The 26,907-nt window shown below is 40.9% G+C and overlaps 2 protein-coding genes across 10 annotated transcripts in view; one reads left to right on the top strand and one right to left on the bottom strand.

Annotated features, from left to right (window-relative positions):
- Nucleotides 1–10,746: 10,746 nt before the first annotated feature.
- Nucleotides 10,747–16,940, bottom strand: ppp1r3aa (protein phosphatase 1, regulatory subunit 3Aa). Of its 2 annotated transcripts, XM_061029992.1 has the most exons (4): nt 15,966–16,893; nt 15,090–15,148; nt 14,877–14,974; nt 10,747–14,323 (listed from the first exon to the last, which is right to left on the bottom strand). In XM_061029992.1, the coding sequence occupies exons 1-4, from the start codon at nt 16,724–16,726 to the stop codon at nt 11,120–11,122; spliced, it is 4,122 nt and encodes a 1,373-aa protein (XP_060885975.1). In that variant the 5' UTR covers nt 16,727–16,893; the 3' UTR covers nt 10,747–11,119. The 2 variants fall into 2 exon arrangements, with proteins under 2 accessions (XP_060885975.1, XP_060885976.1); XM_061029993.1 differs by lacking the exon at nt 10,747–14,323 and having other exon boundaries at nt 14,348–14,974; nt 15,966–16,940.
- A 2,454-nt stretch (nt 16,941–19,394) lies between these two features.
- Nucleotides 19,395–26,907, top strand: part of foxp2 (forkhead box P2) — a 102,727-nt gene continuing 95,214 nt past the window's right edge. For 4 of the 8 annotated variants that reach the window (XM_061030128.1, XM_061030126.1, XM_061030127.1 and 1 more), the window contains exon 1: nt 20,249–20,417. In XM_061030128.1, coding sequence (XP_060886111.1) covers nt 20,283–20,417 — 135 coding nt within the window. In that variant the 5' untranslated portion in view covers nt 20,249–20,282. Of the gene's footprint in view, nt 19,516–20,248; nt 20,418–20,593; nt 20,975–26,907 lie in introns of those variants that run through there. The other 4 variants (XM_061030133.1, XM_061030129.1, XM_061030132.1 and 1 more) reach the window with 4 other exon arrangements.

Genomic DNA, 26,907 nt, shown 5'->3' with positions numbered 1-26,907 from the left:
ACAGATACTGCTCAATGTCTGACCTTCTCCTCAACAAGAGATACTGGTAGAAAGGCTAAGTGTTGAAACCCGTTTGTGTGTGTGCACCCACCTGCCAACAATATGTTGCTTCTCACTATGGTGCATTCCCACACATGGCTATAAATCACAGTACTCTAGCTATAGCACAAATAGAGGAAACACATATAGCCTACAGTTTTTGCAGAATTTCACACAGCAATACCCCCGCCCCACAAGTCCACAAATGAGAGGCATTGTTTTGGGCACAAACACACGTGAAGTCAGGCTTCACAAATGTACACACGAGGATGCAAGGAAACACACATTCACACGGCTATGCAAGCCCCGAAACATGACACAGTTTACCTTGGCTCCAGACTCGGGAATGAATCACCCGAAAATCTGTCCCTTCTGTCTAAAACTCTTAGCCTCAAAATCCCATTCTTCTGGAAAGAGCAGGCAATGAAATCAGTGGATTATGTAGCTATATGTCTCTTTGACTTACCTGACAAAGGACAAAATGATGATTCCACAAACATGACATACAAGATATCTTATCTCTACAAATGACAAATGTATTATATGTCCGTTATTTGTTTTTTTTTGTCAAGGGAGACCAATGATCCAAAATCCGAGGTCTTGATTTGCTTTAAAGTATATGCATATTGTAAAGCTAAAAATGGATCATAACAGCAACATACAAGGTAAATTCCATATTCTACAAGACCATTTCCATACAATTCCCATTTCAGTGGTTTTATAGGGAACCTGAAGTGCCACGAAATGAACATGATTTAAATAAACGGCGCAGACGGAATGAGAAATAAGAGAAGGAGAGGGAGAGTGAAGGAGTTATTTGGTTCTGTCAAAAGTTGCTCTGACATTTAGGTCAGGCCAGCGCTCTAAATGGCATGCAGACAGATTTACTGAGGGCTTTCAGAGAGGTCATCTGCTTGTCTACTGCACTGTCGCACACTCTGTGCCTGCCTGCCTGGTCATTGCTAAAGCTTTGTCTTGACCCTTTGTTACCTTTCTCTACAAACATTCTAAAATATGTATTTTTCAGCCCTGACTCTTCCTTAAGCCCTATCATTGAATCACACTTGTTTATCCTATAGTGCTTTCACATGTCCCCAAAACTGCTGAAAAAAATATTTTCAGTATGGAGCTGTACATCAAGCGGCAACCTCCAGTCTTGAAAAATGATGCCAATGCTGAAGTGCAAAATCCTGCAGTTCATCGAGTGTCCACTTGAGGCTGGCTCCAGGAACCCTGGAAGTCACATACACATGACTGGCAAAAAGAAAAAATGTTTTTACAGCATAAATGAACATGTTTTAAAGGTCCCATATTATGCTTTTTCTGGTTTTATATGCTCTTTAGTGTGTTTTCCAAGTGTCCTGTGCACGTTTAGGCACATCTATGTGCAAAAATTCAAAGTCCGCGGAAACGCGGCTTCTCATACGTCCTCCTGTTAGCTGTAGCATTAGCTGCATTTAACGCTCGGTTCTAGCCCCCCTCGAAAAACATTTGCCAGTGTGACGTATTGTCAGTGTGAGATCACTGATCTAAGCCCATTGGCTCGTTGTGGCAAGCCCAGCAGCTCATGTTGCACGCCCGTTAACTTCTGTAGCACGCCCACAATATGCCGTAGCCTGCGGTAGCACAGTAGTGCTAAGGTGCTAATGTTTTTGCTTCCCGGCCCTCGGAGCCAGAGTGGCTGAGCGACTGACCAATTACGGCAGAGCCGACAGGCCGACCAATCAGATCAGACTTGGCACACGTGGGGACTCTGAACGTGGGCACTTCAGAGCCTTAGAGAGAGAGTCAGAAGCGAGCCGGTGCATGGAGCGGCAGTACATGAAAACAGACACTTTTTTCGAACTTTAGCTATCGTGAACATACTTTAGTAGGTACATAGATTAAATATACGAACCCTATGGGCTCTTTAAGCCTGGTTTGAAAAAAATAGGTCTGATTAGTTATTGTCATCATGGACACACACTGTACGGTGGTGATATATATTTTTTTTAAAAATGACTAAGCTTTGGCCAACACGTGTTAAAAGCCTTTTTAATATGTACTCTAGTCCAGCTTCTTGCTCGGTCACTCGATAAAAGGGCAACAGAACAAGACAAAAAATACAAAATGCAAGATGCATAGCTTCATCTGTCACTGTCCTCTTTCAAGGTCATTCTCCCTGTTGGTAGTTATCATATTAGATAAACTTTAAAACTACTATTAAGGGAAAAAAAGTGACATATTGTTGCTTTAAATTATATATTTGGCATTTACTTGACAGCTTTAAAGGTATAAATTTGGTTTCTCCAAATGTAGTTTTTGAATTTGACCTTCATACCTCCACCTCTGGATGCTTGAACTGATTGTTGTGAACATTTTCAGAAGAGTCTTCTGGTTTTTGTTTCTTTTTTAGGGTAAACTTCCAGTCCAGTTGAGCAAAACACTGCACAAGTCATCAGTCAAACTGCTGGTGACAACATGCCTTTCTATTGAAAATGCACTGCTATGGAAACAGCTTTGGTTGAATGTACTTGCTGGCAGCTGTAAAACACTGCAACTGGAAAACAAGCTCAGAGTCATTTGTTCTGTTTCAGTTGGGCACTTTGGTCTCTTGAGGTTTGATCTGACTGAACAGACAGAAAAACAAATCAAAAAAAGATCAGAGTGCATTTTGTGGGTATTGTGACTAAACCTTCGTGGGTATTGTGACTAAATCTTTGTGGGTATTGTGACTAAACCTTTCTACTGACAAATGATGATGTCTTCTACCTTGATCCACACATCGATCAAACTCATAGGCCTCCAAAATATGCATTTAAAAAAATTATATTTGAACTACTACTAGCACTAGGACTAGGACATGATTTCAGTCTTACATTTATGGTCCCTGAATAATGTCTGCAGTTATAGCGTCCTTCACCCCCTAGTCAGTAAATGGCTTCTTGTGCTTTGTTAGAATAGGCACCACATTAAATGACGCCTCCAATGCCTCGTTGACCTTCTTTGTCGGTTGGGTGAATAGATATTGCTGTTTTTCTTTTTTTTCAAGAAATAATTTCAGGCCGTTTCCTTTATTTGGTAGCACAGTGGGTAGAGAAAGAGCTCGAGAGAGAGTAGGAAATGACTTGTAGGAAAGGAGCCGTAGCTCGGATTCCAACCTGAGCTGGTGGAGGACTGTATCCTCCGTATAATGGTCGCGACCAGACTGCTAGGCCATCACCACCCGGAGATTGCTGTTTTTTTAAAGTGTTGCTTTCAGCTCTTTCACCTTTTCAGGTCGCGTCGTGCTGCCCGCAGTAAAGTTTCATGCAAACTCCCATGGACTTGAGTTTGGTGGCGCTCAAAGTTGCTTCCTTTTCTGACGTACAAACTGTTCTGGCAGATAAGGTACACACCTGTTTTCCCACTCCCCGTGGCTACCTTTGTTGTTCATCATAACTCTGACTAATTTGGCTTGCAAATAGCACCAAACTCCTTTATCCGAGCTAGCATACAGCCGAACATACCCTGACATGTGGGTGTAGGTTTATTGCTACATTGCTGTGATTGGTTAGGTTGCGACATTAACAAACTTGACAGGAGAACACCGGTGGCTTGCGAGCGATGTGTTGGAGACCCCTGCTAAAAACCATACTTTGTGTTTAAACAGGAAATATTAGGCTGTGTACAAACTCCACACAAGTTAGTAAATTACATTGCCTTAAGATGGTTATCATTAACGTTAAAATGTAGTGAGATGTCAAAATACGAATGCAAAAGGCAAGAAAAATGAGTTATTTATAACTGTAATAGTTCAGTCTTTAACAAGCAATTAATATATGACGAAAAAGAGGTTTCTGTCTCGGTGTTTAAATCTTGTTTGATTTTAAGGAAGTAGAAATTGGGGTTCCTGTCCTGAAAATATCAGATAACATGAAAATTTTACTTGCAGGCTCGCTTTCTTGCAGCGAACAAAGATTATGCCTGTCACCGTTATTTTTCTCCAAGGTTCAGAAAAGAGCTGCCGAAGGAAAGTCTTCTCTGGAATGCATGTCTCCTCGTGTTATCTGTCTGAGTTGCAGGACAGAGCAGAAAAACAGCTCATAGTGATTCACTCTGGGCCGAAAAAAAAATGTCCTTCTTTAAAAAGCCACTTTGCCTAGCTCTAGTGCTGTTTTTTCTCTTTCGGGGTGAGATGATTTTGTCCCATAATAATAGAAAACAGTTAACCCAGAGTACTTGTCATCCGCTGCCGCCATCCAGAACCGTTTGGAGGACATACACAGCACTCTATGTACCCTTCATCCTCAGTTTGCTCCCTTAGTGTGATGCACTTTGTAACTTTGTTACATAAATAGGGTTATGTTATACCCTTCTGATTTTTTGGGGGGGCTGGCTACTAAACACTCTCACTGAACTTCTCACGATTCACTCTCTTCTTCAGCATTCCATCTGAGTGTATTATCCGCCCCTCCTCCTCCTTCTCCTCCTCCCCCTCCACTCCTGCTCATCTCCCTCCTCATTCCTTTCTCACACCTCCTCGTTGTGATGAAACAAACCGGGCCGACAGCACCCAAGATGACAAACAGCTCTGTCATCTCTCGGTAATGCTGCAAACGAAAGCAGAAGAAGTAGGAGCATTTAAATAAGCGCTATAAAATGAGATGACAGTATGTTTAAGTACATGTTGTCTCACCGCAAACAATTCTGATACCATCATCTGAATGTTGCTGATACTGCCAAAAAAGCAGTATCGCTGATCTTGCTGATCGTGTGTCCAATACCCTTACTGAACATGTTAGAGGTGCATGAAATCCACTTGTTTCACAGGAAATACATTCTTACTTGCCTTAGTTAAAGTTAGTCACAAGGTATCAAGGCTGTCACACTAAATACCATGAAAGAGTAGCAAAGAAGTGTCAGCTACCTCGTGACATTAGCAAACAGCAACAATGACGGGGAAGTGGAAAATTTCTTGTTAGCAGTAGCTTCAATTACTTCAGTAGTTTTAAGGTGAAAATCAATGTTTCTCCAATATTTCAATGGACAGGGAAGGTCTGAGGGGCTGCAAGCTGAGCTGCTGCTATGTTAGCTTAACTTGTTGATAGCAGTTCTGTGGCTAATTCAGTTCCTATTAAAAAAAACCCACAAGAACCACCAACTATACAGACATCCTAACCTAAAATAAGCGGAGCTCTCCTACTCTCCAAAACATACTGTAATTTAAACCGAAACAACAAAACTATGGAACGATACTTTATTCTCTTCATTAGTTGTTGTTGACTCAATGTTGAATTCTGTGCCAGGCAATATAAAACTGAAATCACTCATTACACATTCATACAGGGTCAGTAGGATACAGCTGTGGTTTTGTACGTCTCACGTTGGTATGTCCTCTGTATCGACTGAAACGCAAATTCAAGTATTGCAATCAGTATCTGAAAGACAAAACATTGGTACATGAATATGAAAAAGAAATTGATTTCATGCTTTAATCAATAGAGGCATGACTGTTTGGGTAAAATAAACTGTTTTTTTGGCACTCATCAAGCACTTGTACTTGCCTTCATTTAATTCATTTTCAGAAACAACCTTTAGCCTGATGGTACCACTCCGCTGCTTTATTTCCAGATGGATCCTCGGGCACTGGGTATACTGCAATTAGTGTTGAATGGGAGGTGACGGTGTCCCACGCACGCACAGCTTCCAAATGCCAAGTGACAACAGCAGAAAGCCCGGCTGTCTCAGTGATGCAAGAGCCAGCAGACATCTGGGAATGTCGAGTTGCTATGGGGAGTCGGCGGGGTAGGCAAAAGGGGAGGGGGCGGAGGGGTGTAGGTTTGGTGGGAAAGAAGAGCAAGGGAGGGAGGTCGAGGGAGATGAAGCAGGCAAGGTTGGAGGTTGAGGAAACAGAGCACAGGGACAAGGGAGATGTGTGAATTCAAAAAAATGGTTTCCCCCAACCAAGGGAGAGCGTGGACGATGCAGTCTGTCAGGTCTCCGAACTGTCAGCGGAATGCCTCTGTTCCCTTCAGGAAGCACAACACAAGAGGCCCTGCGTTCAATTTTGCACTCTCATCCACTCTTGTATACGGCGTCCTCATGCACCCTCTTGTCCCCAGCAGTACACTTCACTGCACAATCATTTCGCCACAGGGAGAAAACAGAGATGTTTTATGTGTTTGTCACTTTTATGCCAAATTGCGTCTTAAGGGTTAAAGTTATTGAGACACGGAATGTGTCAAATGTTTGCTCGAGGTGACCACATGGTTGTGATTTTATTTCGAGATCAACCTCAACCTTCAAAGGATTTTTTGAACTGGCTGAACATACGGTGAAGTCTTTGTAAATAGAGCTGCATTGTCATCTGCTGGAGGAAGAGTAGCATTGCACTAAGGTTATTAAAAATGTATTATTTCCAACTTTTACATTTTCCCATAATATCTTGTGTGTGTTTTAGTTCATTACAGGATGCTTATTTTATCCATGGTTGCCTTAGATGTAGACCAAGAGTTATTGGTTTATAGACATTAGCATACCAGACCTATTCAGATGACAGCAATTGGAACGAATTTGGCCCCTTCTTATCTTAATCAAGCTGTAAACCAATTTTGACTACAAGACATATAGATATAAAGAAATGTTTTTTTTAAATATTCCATAAAATTGTATTTGAATAGAAGCTACTACCCCTCCATGGGAAGATTACACATTTCCACTTAAGTGTGCAAATTAGCTTTTTCATTAGTTGTGTCTTTTTTAATCACAGAAATGCATAGACTATTACAAAGTTCATCCAATACCGATTAAAGAGCAGATTAATGGGAGTTACAATTTATAGAAAAAAATACTTTGACATGTAGATTTCAACAGTGCATAAGTTCTTATGTATTGTTGAATATTTGTATTTTTAGCTTCATTGGTCTGACAAAGAGAACCAGAAAAAGTTTTTGAACCCTCATGCGCCCTAAAAAAAGTAATCTTATCTTTGCCTTATCTTCTGCTTTTCTTTTTGTTGCAAAAGGTTAGGGTTAGGGTGGGTTAGGGTTTCTTCCCTTACTTATTAAAAGATACCTATAGGAAGAAATAAGCCATGTAACGTCATTCTGTAAAACCTTTGATGACGCATATTGGGACTACAGGAAGCTCGTGTCCAAGTTACGCTCAGGAATGTCCTCCTGAGAATATCTCTCACATGATGGAGGGAGGGATCGTATTTTAGTTGGCCTCTCTGTCATTTTATACTCATTGAATCGCATACCAACACACATGATCCTGTATACACACTGTAATGTGTGACGGCCGACAAAGAGAGCGTCATCATCTGAGGACAGGTTCTTATTATAGACAAGACTTGTATCACAAGGTACAGGGTGTGATCGAAAGAGTCAATTCACTTAGCTTTTTTTTTTTGCCATCTCAGGGACCCTTTGTGTAATATGAACCAAGGTACTTGCCATTGTAGAATTTTTTACTGTCAAAAAATACGACCTTTAGAGAAAAACAACTGCAAGAAAACCAAATCTTCAGTCAAGGAACCAATTTTTCTTCAGGGGAACTGAAACTTCAGTTAGGCAAGTTTATCTTTCCTAAGGCTTATTAAACACTTTCCCTGAACAACGTGCCACAATCCCTCTACCGAGTGCAGCATTGAATCATTTCTAATCCTTGCATGTTGGCACATGATTTGGTCATTACAACAATTGCCTTGCACCTGAATGATCAGGATTCTGTCCTTGGTACTCACTTTCTTCACTTACTTTTTGTCTGCTCACACTCCAGTATCTGTGCCAGGTTTGTACTGTGCCTCCTCAGAGCCGTGCGCTGTGAAGAGTAACCCTTCTGCTGTGCCAACACTGGCTTTTGGACAGATTGTTAAAGGTGCCAGCATTGGATTGGAGCCATTTTACAAAAGGTCAGCATACCCCAGACGGGATCAAGTGACTTCTACTGAAGTGCAGTGTCACTCAAACAGCCACTTTATTGCACACAGTGACACACTCGCCTGCGTGTGGATAATATGCACTAAAACACCTGTCTAATTAAAGTAGAAGGAAGGTTGAAATTACAAATTACCAAGTTACCAATTTTGTTTTTCAGTACATTTTAATCATGTATTGTTTGTTTTGAGCTTCTTTTAGACCCAATATGGCTTCCATCCATCATCTGTTGGCTGACTATTTTCCCATCATGCAGATGGAAGTATACACAGGTGTAGCAGTAAGTAAACACAACTTACAGACACATTAACAAAACGCCTATGGATGCATACAATTCCTTTTCTTTTTCGATTTATTTTTGGGCTTTTTGTGCCTTTAATGGATAGAGAGGACAGTGGATAGAGTTGGAAATCAGGGAGAGAGAGTGGGGAATGACATGCGGGAAGGAGGCCACGGGCGGGAGGCGAACCTGGGCCGCCCGCTTGAGACAACAGCCTCCATACATGGGACGCGCGCACTTACCACTGCGCCACCAGCGCCCCAATGCATACAATTCCAACAGCGCTTTGTACTTCCCTTGGCCTTTCAGTAATTTGAGAGTCTGATATTTTGAAACTGAACAAAGATTATATGCATACAATTATTTTTCCTCTTCATTACTCCAATCAAGCCTTGTTATATATTTAACTTGAGTGCTCAATGGTGATATACAATACAATAATTTACCATTACATGAAAAGATAACCCATCGTAATGTGTATTAAGTGCACTTCTTCCTGTGCGCTCTTATTGCACTTGTATATACAAGTCATGTCTGTATTACTGGAGCAGTTACTGCATATACATTCAAACATCCTATGCACAATAAAATGCAAAGTAACTGTAACTAGAATGAATTTATCCTCTTATCAATTACCTTTATATTATAGTTCCTTTTGCAATCAAAGGAAACACAGGAAAGGAATTAAGTGGATTATTTGCTATCTGAATTTGACTTAATTCTAACCAAGAGACCATGATGGTATAATTATTTTTCTTTCTTAGACACACTGCTTAGGTTCAAAGGGTGGATTTATCTTATAACCAACATGTAACTCTGCTAAAGCGTCTTAAGATTATATCGCTTAAACATCGTTAAAATTCTGACCTTTTTTTCTCAATGCTGCAAGTTCCTTGAAAATGACTCAATTGCCTTTATGGCTTCATAATCTCCAAATCCAAGAACAAAGGATGTCTGACTGATCCTCCAGTCTGTGAAGGTAGTCCTCTCAGGTTCAGTGAGTTATCTTATGAGTGATATGAAAGAGGATGTGACTGTTAATAGACACTCGTGTGATCACTTGCCAACAAGAATTATGACCATTCCCAGTCACACTGGAAGAGTGCAGATGAACTCTGACCAGACAATTCATTTCAGTTAGGATGTCTGAAAACACCATTATGTACCTGGGCTCCAGTCCACTTTGCTGGGAAGCTACATTATGAAGGAGCTTAGTATTGCTGTTATAGGGGTGACACTTTTGTCTTTAAAAAATCCCAATGAACCAGCTCTAATTACAAAGTTCAGTGTATGTTGGACAACAAACAATATTGTAATAAATGCATTAGGACTCTAATCAGTAGTAAAAGAACCAAGAAGGCCTTCAAAACAGAGTAAAATTTACAAATGGGGACAGAAAAATTCATAAAATTGAATCCGGTTATGGATGCAAAAAAAAACAAAAAACAAACAAATATGTAAGTATGTATTTGGATATTGTTTGCATCAATCAGTAGACAATATATTATTCCCTAAGTTAAACTGTTGGGTTCATTACTCATGGGTCATGACAATCCTCACTAAAATAAAATATTTTGTCATACAAAATACGTTATGTAGAATACTTTAAACAAATGAAGACAAGACCAAGTTGAAAACGTGAATTTAGTTATATGAATCTATTTTATTGGAGTACAGCTAGGTAAGAGAAGTGTTATAATCTCAAATGCCTCACTATTGCATACACTTTGCATACACAACTCACTTTGTTCCATTCGCAGTATTGGGCCCATAAAACACAGCAAATACTCACACCAGACACACCAAGACACACCCTAACCCTAAGGGATTTTATCATGGATTTCAAAATTGAGTTTAATTCAATCTGGGATTTTTCATTGCTGTTTCTGTTCATTCGCTCAACCTAAATTTTATGTGAACCTTTGCTAATTCACTTCTTCAGTGGCTGTCATCGGGGGACGGACCAACAAAAATAGATAAAGGAATAAAGTGGGAAAAAAACACACAATACTGCTGCATCAAAATATATTTGTTTTCCATACTCTCATCTGAGAATAAACAAAATTAATTGATTGTTTGTTTGAACTGGTTAAACGTGTAGTCACATGGAAAGGTTGACAAGTCTCCCAAGTCAATATTGCTTTTTAAGTGTTAAACGCCAACAGTTATTGAAACTACTGCACAGAAGTCACACTGTGTTGGAAAAGAAACAGCCAAATATAAACACACAACCAAACAGATATGTCACAACTGTCTTGTGTTATTTCACCCATTTCCTAAGCCTCCACCCATTTTCACAATGGTCTCACCAGTTTGAAATACATTACACAGAAATGGACAGCATCACAGTTAAGGGCCTGTGTCCACTGGCAATGCTTTTTTTCAAAACAAAAACAATGTAGTTCAGCATTTTCAGCACTCAGTTCCCTGAGCAAAAATATGCCATAAGCGTCTGCTGTTTTTTGTTGGTGCGCTTAGAGTGCTCTCAGTTGAAAACAGTTCAACTTTTGGAGCAGCGCCGAACTCAGTGCCACTTATCCCTAACCGTCCAATCAGAATCAAGACAGAGTATCCTTAATAACATCAGCTTTGTCAACAAAAATGGCGGACGAGACACTAGTCTGACTTGTATTTTCAAAGGTTACAATTTCCAGATGTAGAGCTGCTGCTAATGCCAGGACATGACTGCAAAAGTTAACTTCTGTTACCTAGCAACAATAAGCACTGGTTTAAAGTGCTCCTAAAAAGAGGTCATGAGCTCTTCTAGAGCAACAAGAGCTGTCTGTGGACACAGGCCCTGATGTGACTGTTGTTCACTCATGGTTAAAAATGCCACATACAGTATATGAGTTGACAACACACTTTTTTATCACTAACAACCAACCAACTAACTCTTGTCCTATCCCACCATCCCCTTGTTAGTCGTCACTTGATGTCTCTTCCACTGTGAAAACAAATAGCACATTGAAAATATGTAGAGTGCAAGGGACAATGGGAAATCATACAGGAAAACCATGAAGAAAAATCCAGCAACTAAGAAGGCACAGACTACTAGTCTAGTGATGTAATGTGATAGGATGTATACCATACTCCACCATACAAGAAGATCAGACTCTTCTAATTTCTGTGGAACTCTGTTTGATTGGTGGGATGATTGATTAAAACTTCCCTTGTTGGTGACTCTGGAGTCTTCAGTTTGTCTAACTGTCTCCTTGTAGACAACTGCTCTGCCTTTTATTTGAGTGTAGTTTTCATTATCCTTTCGCGAGCTTTCGGCTGGTTCTGTCAATGACTGCTGACTCTTAGCAGCTAAAATGGGATTGAGATCTTGACTCAGATGAGCACTCAATGTCAAATCTGTCTGTGCTTGTGAATCTCTTGAAAGAAAGTAAGTTTGTTCTGTCTTGGAGAGTGACTTACTACCTTCCTTTGAGGAGGATTCATTGCTCTCCAGCACTAAGGTTTGCTCTAGGTCTTGAGAGATACTTAAATTGGGATCCATTGGTAGTTCTATACCTAAATCAAAAGCGTTGTTTGAGTCTTTGTCAAGAAGAAAGTGGCATATTTGTGGACTATCAGGTATATCTGCTGACTTGCCCCCTGTTTCATTAGTGATATCTGTGTCTCTCTTACAAGCCTGTACTTTCTCACCAAACACCTCTTCCCAAATCCTCTTGACCAAATCTTCTCCAAATCTTTCTATGTACATTTCCTCCAATTCCAACTCCATCACTTCAATCGTTTTAGTACTTTCTGCTTTAATAGGCTCTTTTGTTCCCTCTGACAATTTCTTACATTCAACATGTGGAGAGCTCTCAACTTCTCCTGACAACTCTTGTTCTTCCAATATTGCTGGTGCATTCTTCTTCTCCCCCTGAGGGTTCTCCTCATTACCCATCAACTCCCCCTGCGCTTCTATTTTCAGCTTCCCAATACTCCCCCTCTCATCTTTGTCTCTCTGACTCATATCTCCCTCTATTATTTCTAATAACTCCGATTGGTGTTGAAGTTCTGTTGAACTGTCTGCCTTTCCAACAGTCTCCTTTGCGGTAACTTGTTCTGTTTTTGTTTCATTGCCTACATCCTCTTTCTGACCCTTCATATCCCCCTGTAAATGATTCCATTTATTCTCCGACACCTCCAAAGCATTTGGGTTGCACTTATCTGTTGGAAAAGATCTTATAGTATCATGGTCATGTTGGAAGGCCTTCATCATGTCGCTTTGTTCCACTGTGTGTCTTGTCTGTGCTGATATATTTTTTTCCTGTTGCTCTTCAATGATTCCATGACACCTCAAGCTTGTTCCTTCCTCTTTTTGGTTTGAGTCTAATGAATGTTCACCAGTTTTAGATTCCAGTCCATTTTCCTGATAGCACAACTCTTTCGTTGCCTGGATTGGCCTTGACTGTTTTTCATGTACTGACAGTATGAATGTGTTGTCCCCCTGCCGTGATGGATTCAATTGTAAAGCCTTGTACTGACATGATTCCTCATTTAATACCTTGATAATTTCCGCCTCTGCACCCATTAGTCGCTCTGTTTCTCCACAGGATGTACAAAAGGTAGATTCCACCCCTGTCAGTTTGTATACTTCTAAATTCTCTATTTTATCCAATCTGAATTGCCCTGCTCTCATTTGGCTTTCCTTGAAATTGTCCTCACACATTTGATTTGGATTGAATTTATCTAAACCCAACTGTGCGGGTCTTATTTCAATTTCACTGCTCTCATTCTCTTGTAGTAATGGATTTTCACTGTTTTGGTTCAGCCTGAATTCCTCACGATACTTTTCATCTGCATACCTCTGGGAGATTTCACACCCTTCTGTTTTCTGTGGCCTAAATACCTGCACCACGGCAGATACTCTATTTGCTGTACAGTTATTCATGATCCCTTTCTCTTCTTCCTGTCTTGATGTGGGAAAGACAAACCTCTCCCCGTGCTTTGTCCCTTGTTTGATAGTCCCCTGAAATGCCAGCGTGTCATCCATTGCATTGTGTGCAGTACCTGTAACCTCGCTTTCCTTGCTGGAAGAAAGACCCACATCCAGCCTCGCTCCCTGTGAGATCCTATCAACGGCACTGGCATTCTGAGACTCTGGCATTTCTATCAAGCGTGTTGTCTCCGACTCCCCTGAGCCTGTTACTAAGTCAGCTGTGTGTTCATCTCTTTCTATTCCTTCCGCTCCTCCCATTATTCCTTCTCTTTCTCGTTCCCACATCGCATGCTCATGACACTTGGTTAACCCATCAACACATCCCTCGGACACAGGCGTCACCCCCTTGAGGCTAAATTCCTGCAGAGTGTCTGTTACCAAGTTCGTCTGTGACCTTTGGGATGCTTCTTGTGTCGCTGTGTTGTCATTTCTCGGGCTGCTGACACATGCCGCTGCTGGCTGGTGGTCGTCCATGTTCAAGGCAACCGAAGCCAACGATGTTTGGCGAGAGTTTGACAGCATATGACATGCAACAGAGGTGTGTGAATTAAAGGTGGCGGGTGGATCTGTCCCCACCTGAAATACATGCGTTTGACAGCTTGACACATATTGGGCTTTGGGCTCATTGTCTTTTGAGGGAGACACCGAGGTTGCTGTCTGTAGCCATTCTGATTCTGGAACATCAAAATGGTCTGTACAGCTCGCCCCATTGAGAAATGACTGCCATTCATCGCACACAGAGGATCCTTTATCAGTGGTATCATCTGTACCACTACTAAAGTTCTCCCACATATCATTATTAGATGGTGTTACTTCCATATTTTCCGCTGACGCTTTCAACAAGGGAGTTTTAGTACGCCCAGTCCAGATATCATCTATATCAGCAGATCCCCATTGCTGGATTTTGTCATTGTTCCAGTCCAGAGTCAACAGAGGAATCTGATGGTAGGTGAGAACCTGCGGAGTGTGGTTGGATGGCTTCTTCTTTGGGCGTCCATGGGGAAAGCCGGCAGTGTCAACCAACGTAGGTGTCAAAGGCTGAAAAAGTTCCTGGCCCTTGGCTGAACCATGTGAATAAGCATTTGGTACTTGCTGTCTCCGTTTGGCGAGTTGTTCCTGCACACGTGCCAATCTTGTTGCTCTCTGTCTGCTTTTTATGCTATCCACCTGTCAAAAAGGCCAACGGTCAAAAGGTCAAGCCAATTGTTAATGCTTGAACTACTTGAACTATAGCCACAGGCTACCAGCACAGTGCTGTTGAACTCTGCACAGCCATCAATGACTTTAAATCCAGGCTTGTTGACAAAAAGTGCATGTAATGGCCCATTAACTGAATATTCTTTTGATATGTGACATTGCAGTGGTGATGCAATGGATTGCAACACCACTGCAACCTCAGGAAGCACATGAGCCTATTTTTTGTTTACATCATCAACTTTTTCTTCACGTGTACAAGCAGGTTGCATTTATTATTAATAGTTTGCAAACAGGTGATTTCAGACATGATCTCAGGTGTCAGCTGACTTTCCATAGCCTTCTGGGACTCCTTGTGCTCTGTGCGGTATGCATGTGTGACTCAGCTGCCATGTTTTTTGCAGAAAGAAGACATCTACTTTCTCAGTTAATATTTACACTTTTATATCTCAAGTTGAAGACATGTGTTTTTGACTTTTGTGTGATGTAGGTGTTTCATTGTTAAAAGATGATGAATGAACCTCACCAAAGGTTGGTGTTCTTCATGGCATAGTTCTGATTTTATCTCTGCACTGTCTTTCGTCTTTAAGGCCGCCTTCCGTGCTTTATGTGCAGCCTCTCCCTCTGCAAAAAGAAAAAGACAAACAGGGTCAAAGTTTGCTCACACACTTGAGCACACACACTCATGTAGATGCACACATGCACACAAACATACAGTATAAACATTATGTGTACACACCTGCAATAACTGTTGATGTGTAACTGGTCTCCAAGGCCTTTTCCTGTGTACTTCCCCTCCTGCGGTTCAAAACAAAGAAGCAAAAACATTACATAAGCTCACAGCTATGGTTTACAGCCATGAATCACACTCTGTTCCAGCGTTTCTCAGCTTTTAATAATCCATTGTGTTTTGTATTCCAGCATGTTTGGAATGTGTTTTAACAACTATTTGACAACGTTTTGCATATATTCAAATGAAGGATGTCAAATCTTACAGTTTCAAACCATTTTTAAGATTTAAGTGTTAGTTTGTGTTTTGATCTGTTTGTGTGATAGACAACCTCTATACTACAATCATTTCCTTAAGGGTATAACAACATATCCATGTGTCCAATCTGCACTACATACATACAAACAAAATCAGAACTGTTGGCCAAAGATAGGCATTTTGGGAAATTGTGTGAAGAGGATAAAGTAAGAATATCAGGCATCCCCTGGCATGCTCAGACGTCATGGAATCCTTGACAGACACATGACCTTAAATGGGCAATAATATGAGATCTGGAGTCTGAATATCCGCAAGGAAAAAGTTGCATAAGGTCTTACTTTATACACACAAGGTCCAGCTAGCAAGCAATGTTTCTGCAGAATGGATTAAAAAAAAGGACACCTGCACTGTGGCGGATTTTAAAATCTAGCCCAGAAAAGAAGCTTTTTGGGATGTTTCCTTTAGAAGCAGCTAAGTTGAATAGCTTTACTCTTATGCTTAGTTTGCTCTGACCACACAAATATTGAATGCAATGCAAAGACACTTGTTTCGTTGGTGTACGAGGGGGACGTGACTTCCATCCATTGAGGCATGTTTAAAAAAAGATTCAGCATGAGGTCCTCTAACCGGTTAGCTTTTAGACAGCTCCTCTTGCTCCTACAGTTGCAACCCTCCTCTTGCACTGGAGGCCTCTGCTCCCGTATATGTCCTCTCTGGTGGCAGAACAGCACATAGTTTATTCGGTTGTTATTAGCCCAGAAAGTCCCCTCTGAAGTTTGGTAACGCAGACAGAACTCCACTCTGGTGCCCTCTTTCTCAAAAGGAGGAATCAAGGTGTACTTAAAGGTAAACCTGTCTGTTTTCCTATCACTGGATCCAGGCACGTACTCCGCCAACAGGTCAAAGTAGCTCGTCCAGCGATCAAGGGTCATCCGGGCATACACAGACTTATCGAAACAGAGGTTAACCACCCTGATGATTCCACGGAGCATGGAGGTTCCTGGAAGAAGCTCGATGCTTTCCAGCTCCACCATCTGTGCTTGCAGCCTCTGGTCCAGCTCCTCGGAGCACGAGGGGACTGTAAACAAGCAGGAAATGTAGAACTCCTCCAAGGGATGGGTGGCCTCACTCACAAGGTCCTGGTTGACCTCTGACTCTGTCACGTCAGCATTATCAAACTCCTTCACTGACACCAGGTTGAGGCCAAATGCATCTGCGAATGACACCTTCCTCTGAACGACAAGTGGGGGTTCTGGTTCGGAGTCCTCGTCTGATTCTGCGTCTGAGGCTTCCATTCCTCCCTCTTTCTGTCCACTGCTTTTATCCTGTTCCTGATCCTCCAGCATCAGCACTTTCTCTTCAAAGGGTTGCATGTGCAGAGCCTCCATAATGTGCGATGGTCTGGGAGGCAGATGTCTGTCTGTCCTGCCGTCTGTCTGGCTCGGAGGGTGGCACCGAGCGGAGTGCCCCTAGCCTGGCTGCACCGATACTGTAGAGGCAGAGCAGGGAGAGAACGTGACTTGACAGATGGAGTTTGGTTACAGCTGAACATTGTGTGTGAGCCAGGCCTATTAATAGGACACATATAACTAGACCGAGGCAGGCCAGTTATCCTCTTAGTTATCCTCGCACAATATGGTTGCTATTTACAGAGTAAATAAATGGAAATCTCCATTTCATCAAGCACTTAAAAGTTACTGGGTGTGTATGTTTAATTTTGTCAAAAGCAAAAGGTTTTTCATTCTTACCTAATAATGTACATTAAAACTTTGCGACATTGTGCAAAATACAATTTGAATAAGGCTGAGGTATGAATTTTTGATTGTGTCATGGGATTTGCATGAAGTCCCTGAAATAACTTAACCTCAAAGGAACTTGTTGATTCTAATGTTTGAGTGTTGTTACTGCATGGCCTTGTGCAACAGCCATTACATTTCACTGCACATCTGTACGAGCATGTGACAAAAACAAATCTTGAATTTAGCATAGCATTTCAAATATTGCTTACTATTACATTTTTTTTTCCTTCTCTTAAAGAACTGGCACTATACGTTAAAACTATGTTGTTTCCTCCTTTCTAGATGCTTGCTTGTTTGGGTTGTACCTACTCTCTGATGTGCGTCTGCTAAATGAACTGTAGAATTGTTGTTGTTTTTGTCACTTTAGCGAGTCAATGTTAGCATTCAGACCAAAGTACAGATGTGCCCAAGTTCAGCCTCATACAGTCCCTGGTATAAATGATTGACAAATGTAGCTAGTTTTCTTATAGTAAAGTAAGATCAATAACTTTGTGTCAGTTACACATGAGTTACTATCAAATATTTAAAGAATCTATTTTAGAATCTACATCATGTTGTGCTGCAGGATGCAACTCCAAGCAGAGCTGCAGGTGGAGGGAAAATGTTTCAACACTTTAGTCTGAAGTGTACCCAAAACAACATCCCCCTACCTGAAGCAGGAAGAATACTCAGTAGCTGACCGTTGACATCCCTGAGAAGCCCTGTGTTTGGCCTGTTCTAGGTAAAGTATCTACAGAGCCTCTTGTGTTGTTGCCATTGGTGACAGCCTTCAGTTTTTTTAAGGTTCACTGCACCTGGGAACAGAAAACAGAAAGTTATTCTGTTTGTTTTTTTTGTATCAGACTGTGTGCCGCCTCGATTGTGAAGGCCAACTAAGCCTTGATATGCAGAGTAACTACACCCTTAAATCAACTTGTGAGTTTTGTCCTTAAAGGACCTATTGTGGCGGCTAAGATTCTGGAATATGCCGCACAGTATCAAAGGTTCTTATTGGCATCTTTTACAAAGGCAGATACATTATAATAATAAGTGTAACACTGCTCTATTAAGAGTGACGTTGTCTGTAACACTGTTATAGTGAGCCTTATTCAAACAGGATTTAGCAACTAACCATGTGAAAGTTTTTTTTTTTGATGTGCTTATTTATTTTAATTAAGAGTGGAAGTGGAATAAATAGTGGCGAAAACGGACACTTTAAAACACTGACAAATGTAATGATCTGAACAAAACAAAAATGTTCTGTGGGCTTTCAGCAAACTTGTAGACCTATGTCCAATGTGCACCAGTAGATGGCACTGTGTGACCAGAATAAAACACACATCAGATTAACTCAAACCTTTGCAAGTTAAAGTTACATTTTAATTTTAAACTTCTTTTATAGCCGCAAACTCAAAGTACACAGACAATTTTGGAGGGAAATTATATAATATAACAGGAAAGGAGAACAAAAAAAAAAACTGTCTCCTTGTTATATGTATTTCATTTGTTCCCTTGATCAGACAGTTACCACAGTTGACCAGAAGGTGGCAGCCTACAACCATAATTCCATGATATTTGTTTTCCCTTTCTATCCGCATCACTCCCCAGATGCAGTTGGCTTCTGCTTATTATTTGTCCGATTCTGAAATGGCAAACACGAAAAGCAACATCAACAAAGTAAGAAAAATGTTCAAGATCAATATCATGCCATTGCAAACAAATGTATATCCTTGTTTCGGTACGCTAAACTGATTATTTTTTCCTTTTATAAATTATGTAGAAATAAAACTCTTTTCTCACTAAACCTGGGCCGATGTTTAGGACATTATTGATACAGTGGATTACACCGGCAGTGGATAATAGCATGCCCACTGATGAGGGAAGGTCGCTTAATAATTGCTATAGTTCTTTTTATATAGGCTATATAAGTGATGTCTAATATTGAACGTTATCAGTAAATAAAATAAACAATCCATATTATGAACGCAATATTAAATAGACACTAGCATACGGATTAAGTGCTTCAAAGTATGTTTCTTTCATTTAGAAAAAATATATATATTTGCAATCACGTTTCTTAGAATTACTCATTTATGACATAAATTACATAAATTATAACGTTTGAAATATTTAGAGAGAATAATACAAGATACAACTCTCGCGTTTTCCACATTAAAAAAAGGCTTGCCCCCACCCTTTCTTTTTTCTTCAGTTGATAATAATCTGGTCATTTATTTCTTGACCGTGAACGTATCAGCGGTTTTGAAGAAAGAAGAAAAGACGAGACAGGAAAAACAGATAAAAACATTTTAACTACAGCCTAAAGTATGACTGACTTCGGATCCACTACTACATGAACAAATAGGCAAAAATTACCTTGTGAAGGTATGTCAGAAAGGGTAAGAAAATTCCGTCAAAAACTCTCTTTATCTTCCTTTAGTGTTGACGTATTTATAAAGCAGTGTTTGGTTACATTTTGACTGTTAGTCTTAACTTATATTTAGCTGTCATTAAAAAACTGTATTCTATTAATTCGCATATTTACTAATAAGTTTCTCTTGACCTGTTACTACACCTTTAACACGTTCGGTTTGCCTCATAACGGGTTATTTTGGTGCATATACAATGTATTCAAAATTGTAGAAGTATTTTAAAAATACTACCAAAGATGCCAAAGGATGATGTTGACCGTTCAATTTACATTCTGATGCTGAAGCTGAAGTCTGTCTTTGATTTCCTTATTATGAAAGGCTATTTACACTGTTGCAAAAATGTTATTGTAATTGTCCATCGATGTAATTCCTCTGCTTTTTTTGTTTTTAAGCAATTGCACTAGGCTATTTATTTAATGGGTGGAAGGTTAAAGTATGAATACGAGGGGGGAAAACAACAATTAAGCTTTCGTAAAAGCAATTAAAAAGGTCAAACACAATGAGTAAGCTCTATTGGTTAATGTTTACAAGTTGGTAAAATCCACAGAAAATCTTGCTCTTCTTGATACACTATATAGAAATATTATGCAAATATGTAGCATGTAAGTAACTGATTTCTTTTCCCCTTTCATATAGTTCCCACATGCGGGTGAGTTTGAAATCAAGCGACTTGTCGGTAATCTTGTTCAAATAGTTACAAGTTTCTCAGATAGGCTACAGTATCGTGTGGACTTATGTTTCTGTCGGAGGAACCGTCCCGTTACTGGAAGATTACTGCAACCTCCGACAACAACAATGCATTATTACATTTGAGGAAGCTCTCTGATTATCTACGCCGAACCCTCGACTATCAGCTGCCGTCAATGAAGGTATACCTCGACGTGAAAGGTTTGAAAAAGGGGGAAACAAACTTTTAACTATTACTTTTTGTTTAGCTAGCAGGTGGCCCATGACGTCACACGGGGTCGCAGTACGCCCAAAAATAACAACACACACCTCCGCGCACAAGCAAGTGCCTCCCCTGGGGGGGTTTCTAGTCCCAAATATACTTGCTTGCTGGGATACAGCTTGATGTGTGTGTTTGAATCGTAAAGAAAAAAACAAGCCGCGTCTTCCTCGCATTGCGCGTCATTCAAACAGGACTCGGTGTACTGCTTTCCCCTCTGTTGCATTAGTAATAACAGCGGCGTTGACTGGAGACAGCAGGAGAGAGTGTGTGTGTTTCTCCGACAGCGGTGCCCAGCGGAGGAATATTTGAGCTTTTTTATTTACTCTGCAGCTTGTTGTTCATTTTCTCTGCGTTGTGTTGAACTTGGACAGTCACGTGTGAAGATCTCTGCAAGTAGGCTTTAGAGGACGGCGACTTCTCACCTGGTGTGTCCCTTTGACTTTACCGTGAGGGAAATATACCTGGCGTTTTTTTGTGGTAAGTTTTTCTGGCCAAGAGCTTATTTCTGTCCGCACTCTTTGACTTTTTTTTTTTTTTTTTTTTTTTACTGCTGTGTCCACTGCACTTGAATTAGGAAGTGGTCCGCCGTCCGCAAGTTTGTTGTTATCTCGCACTTTGCATTTTGATTTGCAACATTATATTTGCAAGTAGCGCGTGCACTTCCTGTATCTTTTAATTACCGTGCAGCTGTTAACATATTTAACCTTGCATGGTGTTCGGCTTTTTCATGTTAGGACCTCGAGACAGCGCTGGGCACTCTTCGCCTGTTTGAACGCTGAACACTGACTTTACATAAAGGCAACTTATTGTTTCAAATCGGCTTATTGTTTTCACCTTTATTACTCACAACGCGGCGTGACAATTGTTGCCCTGAAACACTTTCTATTTACGAAGAAGCGTAAGGGCAAACCCAAAAACTTATTTTAAATCCATTTTTGCACATAAACGTGCCGAATTTGCAAAGATAATTGATAAACGTCCTCATAGATTACGTTAGAGTAAACTGGATTTATAGATTTAAATACACTTAACTTCAGTTTGTATTTGCGTTAAAGCCATGTAGCCTACTGCTCATTTTCGAGTAATATATTTTTTGCTGTAATTATTGTTAATGCAAAATCTCATTGATATGAAAATGGCGAAACTTTGAATTTATTGCGTTTTATGGGCTTCCTCTTCAAATAGATGTATAGCCTATTCTATCTATGTTTGATGTTTTTAATCAAATAGGAAAGAGTGCATTTTTTAATGCCTTTAGTCTTGTAGACATGGTATATGTGACACATCTCACTTTTAAAGATTCCATCACAAAATTTAAAAATACAATTTTTGACATTTTGAGAAGATAAAGCCTCTGCTCTCAAAATAAAATGCAGCTTAACTGAAAGGAAAATTGGAAATAATTATCAATGCTACATCTGCGTTAACAATATCTGTAAGATCAATATCTGTGATTATCAGCATTCAACACCTTACCGTGCTTGCTTGTTCCTTTTTTTATATTCCATCTTTTTTCCTTGTCCAGAAACAAACAGTGATGCAGTAATCAGATTCATGATGATTTACCTAAAATCCTAAAATTCTAACTGTTGTAACTAAACAGTAACAGCTCTTAAAAGCTCGCTGAGTTCCTCTATTTCACTCTCTGTATCTTGCCACTGTTCTCCCACCAATCATTGTGGCCTTTAAAATCAATAAAGGTCACTTTTTTTGTTGTACTAAAGAAAGGCTATAGGAGGATAGTGGGAGAAGCTGAACTCTGCAGGCCTGTCCTCTGATCAGCTTTCACCCCTGGATTAGCGGCATGGACCCTCCTTGTTGGAGCCGCAGGGTGCACAGGTGTTCCCTCCTCAGTTATGCAGGTGTGGGCCAGTTCCCCCCTCACTCAGCAGCTCTCACTCTTCAAAGGCCAAGGCTGCAATAAATGCCCCTCGTGAAATATGTCAGCGGCAGTGCACAATCAGCCCCTTTGTTGGAGTGCCCCTGTAATCATTTCTTTAAACATGTTTAAAACTGTCCCTACCTTCTTTTTTTTTTGTTTACCTGTGTGTATGGAAAGGTCACTTTATTTAGTGAAACAGGATGCATTTTTTTCCCCATACAAAGAGACCTGCCATTAGTGTCCCTGTAAGACTGACCGTTGTTGGGAGCAGTGCACTTATTACCCCGGCTCTCCCCACTCTGCCTCCATTTTTTGATTGCTGCATTTATCATCGGGCGGTCGTGCTCTACATTATGGTAATAGGAAAATGAATGTCCTCCACAGGATTAATGTGTATACCCTGTCATATGTTTCAATCATTTATCAAAATTAAGATTCAACTTTCAGCTCAATGAACACCGGTTGATGCATGATTTTTTTTTATATCTCAGATATGGAAATTGTTGCTGCCAGATGAGCTGAAGTAGAGAACGTTTAGCAATTTAATTGTAGTTCTGTGAGTCATGTAAAAAAGTTTATGTGCAAAAACTGACCAAATGTAAAATGTGAGTTTGGTTCAAGATGACTTAAATAAAGGGCAGAAAGTGGATGTTTTTTAAAAAACACAGATCACATCAATTCTTAGGCAATGAAACACTTGCTGACTTTTGGATTAGCTTTTGAATTGCACTATTACCCATCCCCCAACACCTCTCTAATGAAACAGACTGCTCGCGAGAGCCTTGAGGTGTTGCTGCACTTGGGGGAGAAATGGGTAAGAAAAATCAAGGGAGTGGTGCACAATCTTTACTGTTCTAAACACCACGCAGAGTAATTCCACGCAACGTAAAAAGTGTGTTTTCATATACGGCATATTAAGCCCTGTGACAAAGCTTAAATGCAATTAAATGGCAAATGTGCAGGTTTTATCCCTTTTTAACTTCATAGAAATGTTTCCATGACAACCTCCATGCAAGTTAAAGCAACCAGAAGTGATCAAGTCCCTTTTCAACCCCCCTCCCATTTCTCCCCCTCCCCTTCCCAGTAAGAATGGAATTTGTGTTGACAGTTTTGGCCTTTAATGGCACTTTTGTGCCGCTTCAAAGTATTTGTTTACCAGGATCATATGCTGCAAGCTGTCAGACTGGGAGAGATTGACTCCTTAAGATAAAAGAGTGTATTACATGCTTAAGAGGCCACCTCTTTTTGCGCTGTAATTATCCACATCACAGTAATGATGTTTTGTGTGCCACGGTTACTAAGAGTCTTGAGACAGCTCAGACTTTTTTAGTTACGCTCTGGGTCACTTCTTAAGCCCTACTCTGCTCTGGTGTGAGGGAGAAACGTTGTGACTCTTTGGCCGGAGAAAGCAGTGCAGGGTGGGGTCAGGGGATGAGGATTAGCAAGGAGATTGCAGGCTATTGGTGAAAGAGTCAGCAGCTTTGTTTTATCTGAGTTCATCGCCACATGTGGAATTAGTTTATTTTATTTTTGAGGGTTTTTTTGTTTTCTTGGCCAAGCATGTGTTTATATTTTTACTTTGACCAAAACAATCAGGGGTCAAAATGACTTGCAAAGATTGTTTTGTAAATATAAAGTCATACGTCATCTTTTTTTCCATCAAAGGACTGTAAAGCCACAAACAAATCTGACCAGTGTATAGCTTTTGGCTTTAGCATTTAACCTGGCAGTGTGTCATATCCTGAAATGTCGAGAAACATGCATGCCTTATTGAAAAAAATTCTGGTCTTTGTGCACAGTATTTCTTTAAAGCTATGTAGAATAATGTAATTTACGGCTGTTCATAAGTTTTGGGGTCTTGACAGTAACCCCTGTGGTCTCCCATAGAGCTGACACTCTTAACTTGCCCTGTAACACTATCTGACCTGTCAATCTGTTTTTCCTACAAACTATGCACTCATTTGAAACACAGTGCACCAACAACAGCCGCAGACCTTGCTTGTTTTTTTTTCCGCCCTCAGTTTTCCTCCTCCCCCTTCCTTGTTGAGTTAACAATTGCATGTTTACTTGCTGGTCAGTGTGGTGTGAAGGCATGACAGCTTTTATTCAAGTCACGCTCAGATGGACAGTGTCCTGGTGTGAAAAAATGTGTTGGTTTTGGGGGTCTTGCCCTGAATTAAAGATAAAGGGTCACTCATGGTAAAAGGCAAGGTCACTGTTGCTGACTGCATTCAGCCATCAGCCTGTCATTCGTAAACAGGCAAACATGATTTGAGGCAGCAGTGAGGCTAACAGTGGAAGCTAACTCATCCATGCTTTAAAAGACCTTTTATAAAGAATATTTAATGTTCAAAATGTAATGATCTGCTGCTCTTGATAATACAAGTACAATGAGGAAAAGGCAAGAGCAGAGGCCTCAAGAAACTTTGTTCAGATCATACAATTTGCTGTTTATTTTTCCAATTAATAAATTACTGAATTAATTGTTTATGGAAAAGAAATCACAATTTTCCAGAACCAAAGAAGTAACTCCAATGATAGGTAACTTTAAAGAGTTGTATCCTTTGTAACAAACACAGAAAGCAGTTACTGCATCCCCTCTGCCTGACATCTCTAAGGTCCTTTCATCTTCACCCAGAAAGACACAGAGAGAAAAAGGAAAAAATGTTTATTTCAAACATGTTGTGAGAGGGGAAAAAAACATGAGGAGGGGGGTTCGTGATGGTAACAGTTTTTGACAGGCACATTAGGCTGTAGAAAGAGCATCCAGCTCGGGGCTGAGGGCATATGGTACTGCCTTCTGCCGGCGTAGCTCAAGACCAAGTTACAACACTCGCACAGGGTCACGACTGTCTCAGGTTTGTTCCTTCTGTCTCACTCGTATAAATAAAAACAGGAGGCAAATTGGAGGGTGGGGGGTTGGGATGGTGGCGGGGGGGGGCAGGGGTGTCGTACAGTAGCTGTGTCTTTCAGTAAAGGACAAAACAAATGTTGCCAGTCAAGCCCTTTGGGTCAGGACATAACTTAGTCAAAATGTTTAGGGGAGACGTTTGACATTTGCAGAAATGCCTCATTTTCAGTTTCCGCAGCAACACACTCTCCGTCACTATTTTCGTTTCTAGAATCAACAAAACAAATTTGAATGCAAAAATAAGAGCAGTTTTCGAGTTACAAGCTAATACAGTGAAACAATCTTATCCCCTTATACATCTGAACACCCAGCTTGTGCTCTTTACAGGCAACCCCTAATCCCACTCTAAACAATGACCCATGTTTTCACCACATTGGCTCTGTTAGGTCCTCTCCTCTGTAATGTGGAGAGGATGGACTCGGATAATGTGCGGGATGACGCAGGGCTCTGGTTTGAAGACAGTGGATCGGTAGGAGGGTAATTACAGGCTACTGTGCGGCTCTCCGGATTTTCCCTGGATCACAACTCTAGGCCTCGGAGCTCAGCCTCCGACTCTGCTCTCTTAGAATGAAATCAAACGGCCACAACATATGGACGCAGCAAAAACAATGGTTTATTTTTATGGTATTTGATGAGTGGTTTTTAATTTGGATTGTCACTTCTGGCAAGCAGCAGGGCAGATGGTGCAAACTCGAGTGCCCATTAGAGCCTAAATACCTCCAGGCAGCTGTTGGTCATAAACTTTTCCTATTTTTTTCCTGCTCCTGCATGTTTTTTTTTCCCTCTGCAGTTTCTCTCTTTAACACAGCTCAGGTCAAGAGGAGTCAAACCTGTTACAACACCTGTTTCTGCATATGCAAATCTGTTGTTTTGTCATTTCATTAGGCAAGGCGAAAAGACAAGCGTCCCTTGTGGTTGCAAATGCGACTGGCACCGGGCCCAGTTGGCATGCTACAGTGCAGAAAGATGCTTGAGGCAGAGCGAGGGGAGGGAAGGGAAGTTGGTTTTGTGTTGGTAAGTGACTCAGCCATCAGATACCTTCAGATTACAGCTGAAGCTGAATGAGTTTGGAGTCAAAGTTGTCTTGCAGTGAAGGACTTCTTTATCTTTGAAAAGAGTCTCTGTTAGTAAATGACAATAGACAGACTCAGTAGCCAAAAGCTAGCTTACGCGTGTCTGGCACACGTAACACGCCTCCTTCCATATCCCTCCTCCTCCTCCTCATCCCTTCATCATCTGGTGCTCTCCCGCAGTGCTCGCCTCTTAACCACATGTGCCAGCGCTGGGCCTCGCTCTTGCTCCGGGGCTAATTGTTCACTGGTAAACTGCATGCTTGTTGGTTGGGTTGGGAGGGGAAGGGGGGGGGGGGGTATCCCCCTTCATACAGTCACACAAAGCAGGATAGTGGTGGCAGCAGTGGTGATGGCGGGTGGGTGGGGGAGAGATCATGATCTCTCCATGCAGTTTATTTTCCTCGTATAAGTCTGAAGATTGTCGGTTGTAATCCGGCCTGTGCGCCGAATGCAACAAATACACCATGAAATTAAAGGTTATTGCAGGAGCGTAATGCAAAAGCTCTGTTTGAGATTACCAAAGCTGTTTGCAGACCTGGGAGAA

Source organism: Labrus mixtus, chromosome 22, assembly GCF_963584025.1.
Source record: "Labrus mixtus chromosome 22, fLabMix1.1, whole genome shotgun sequence".
NCBI lineage: Eukaryota > Metazoa > Chordata > Actinopteri > Labriformes > Labridae > Labrus > Labrus mixtus.
Note: the sequence above shows the minus strand (reverse complement) of the source record. Positions and strands in the feature narration are given on the sequence as shown.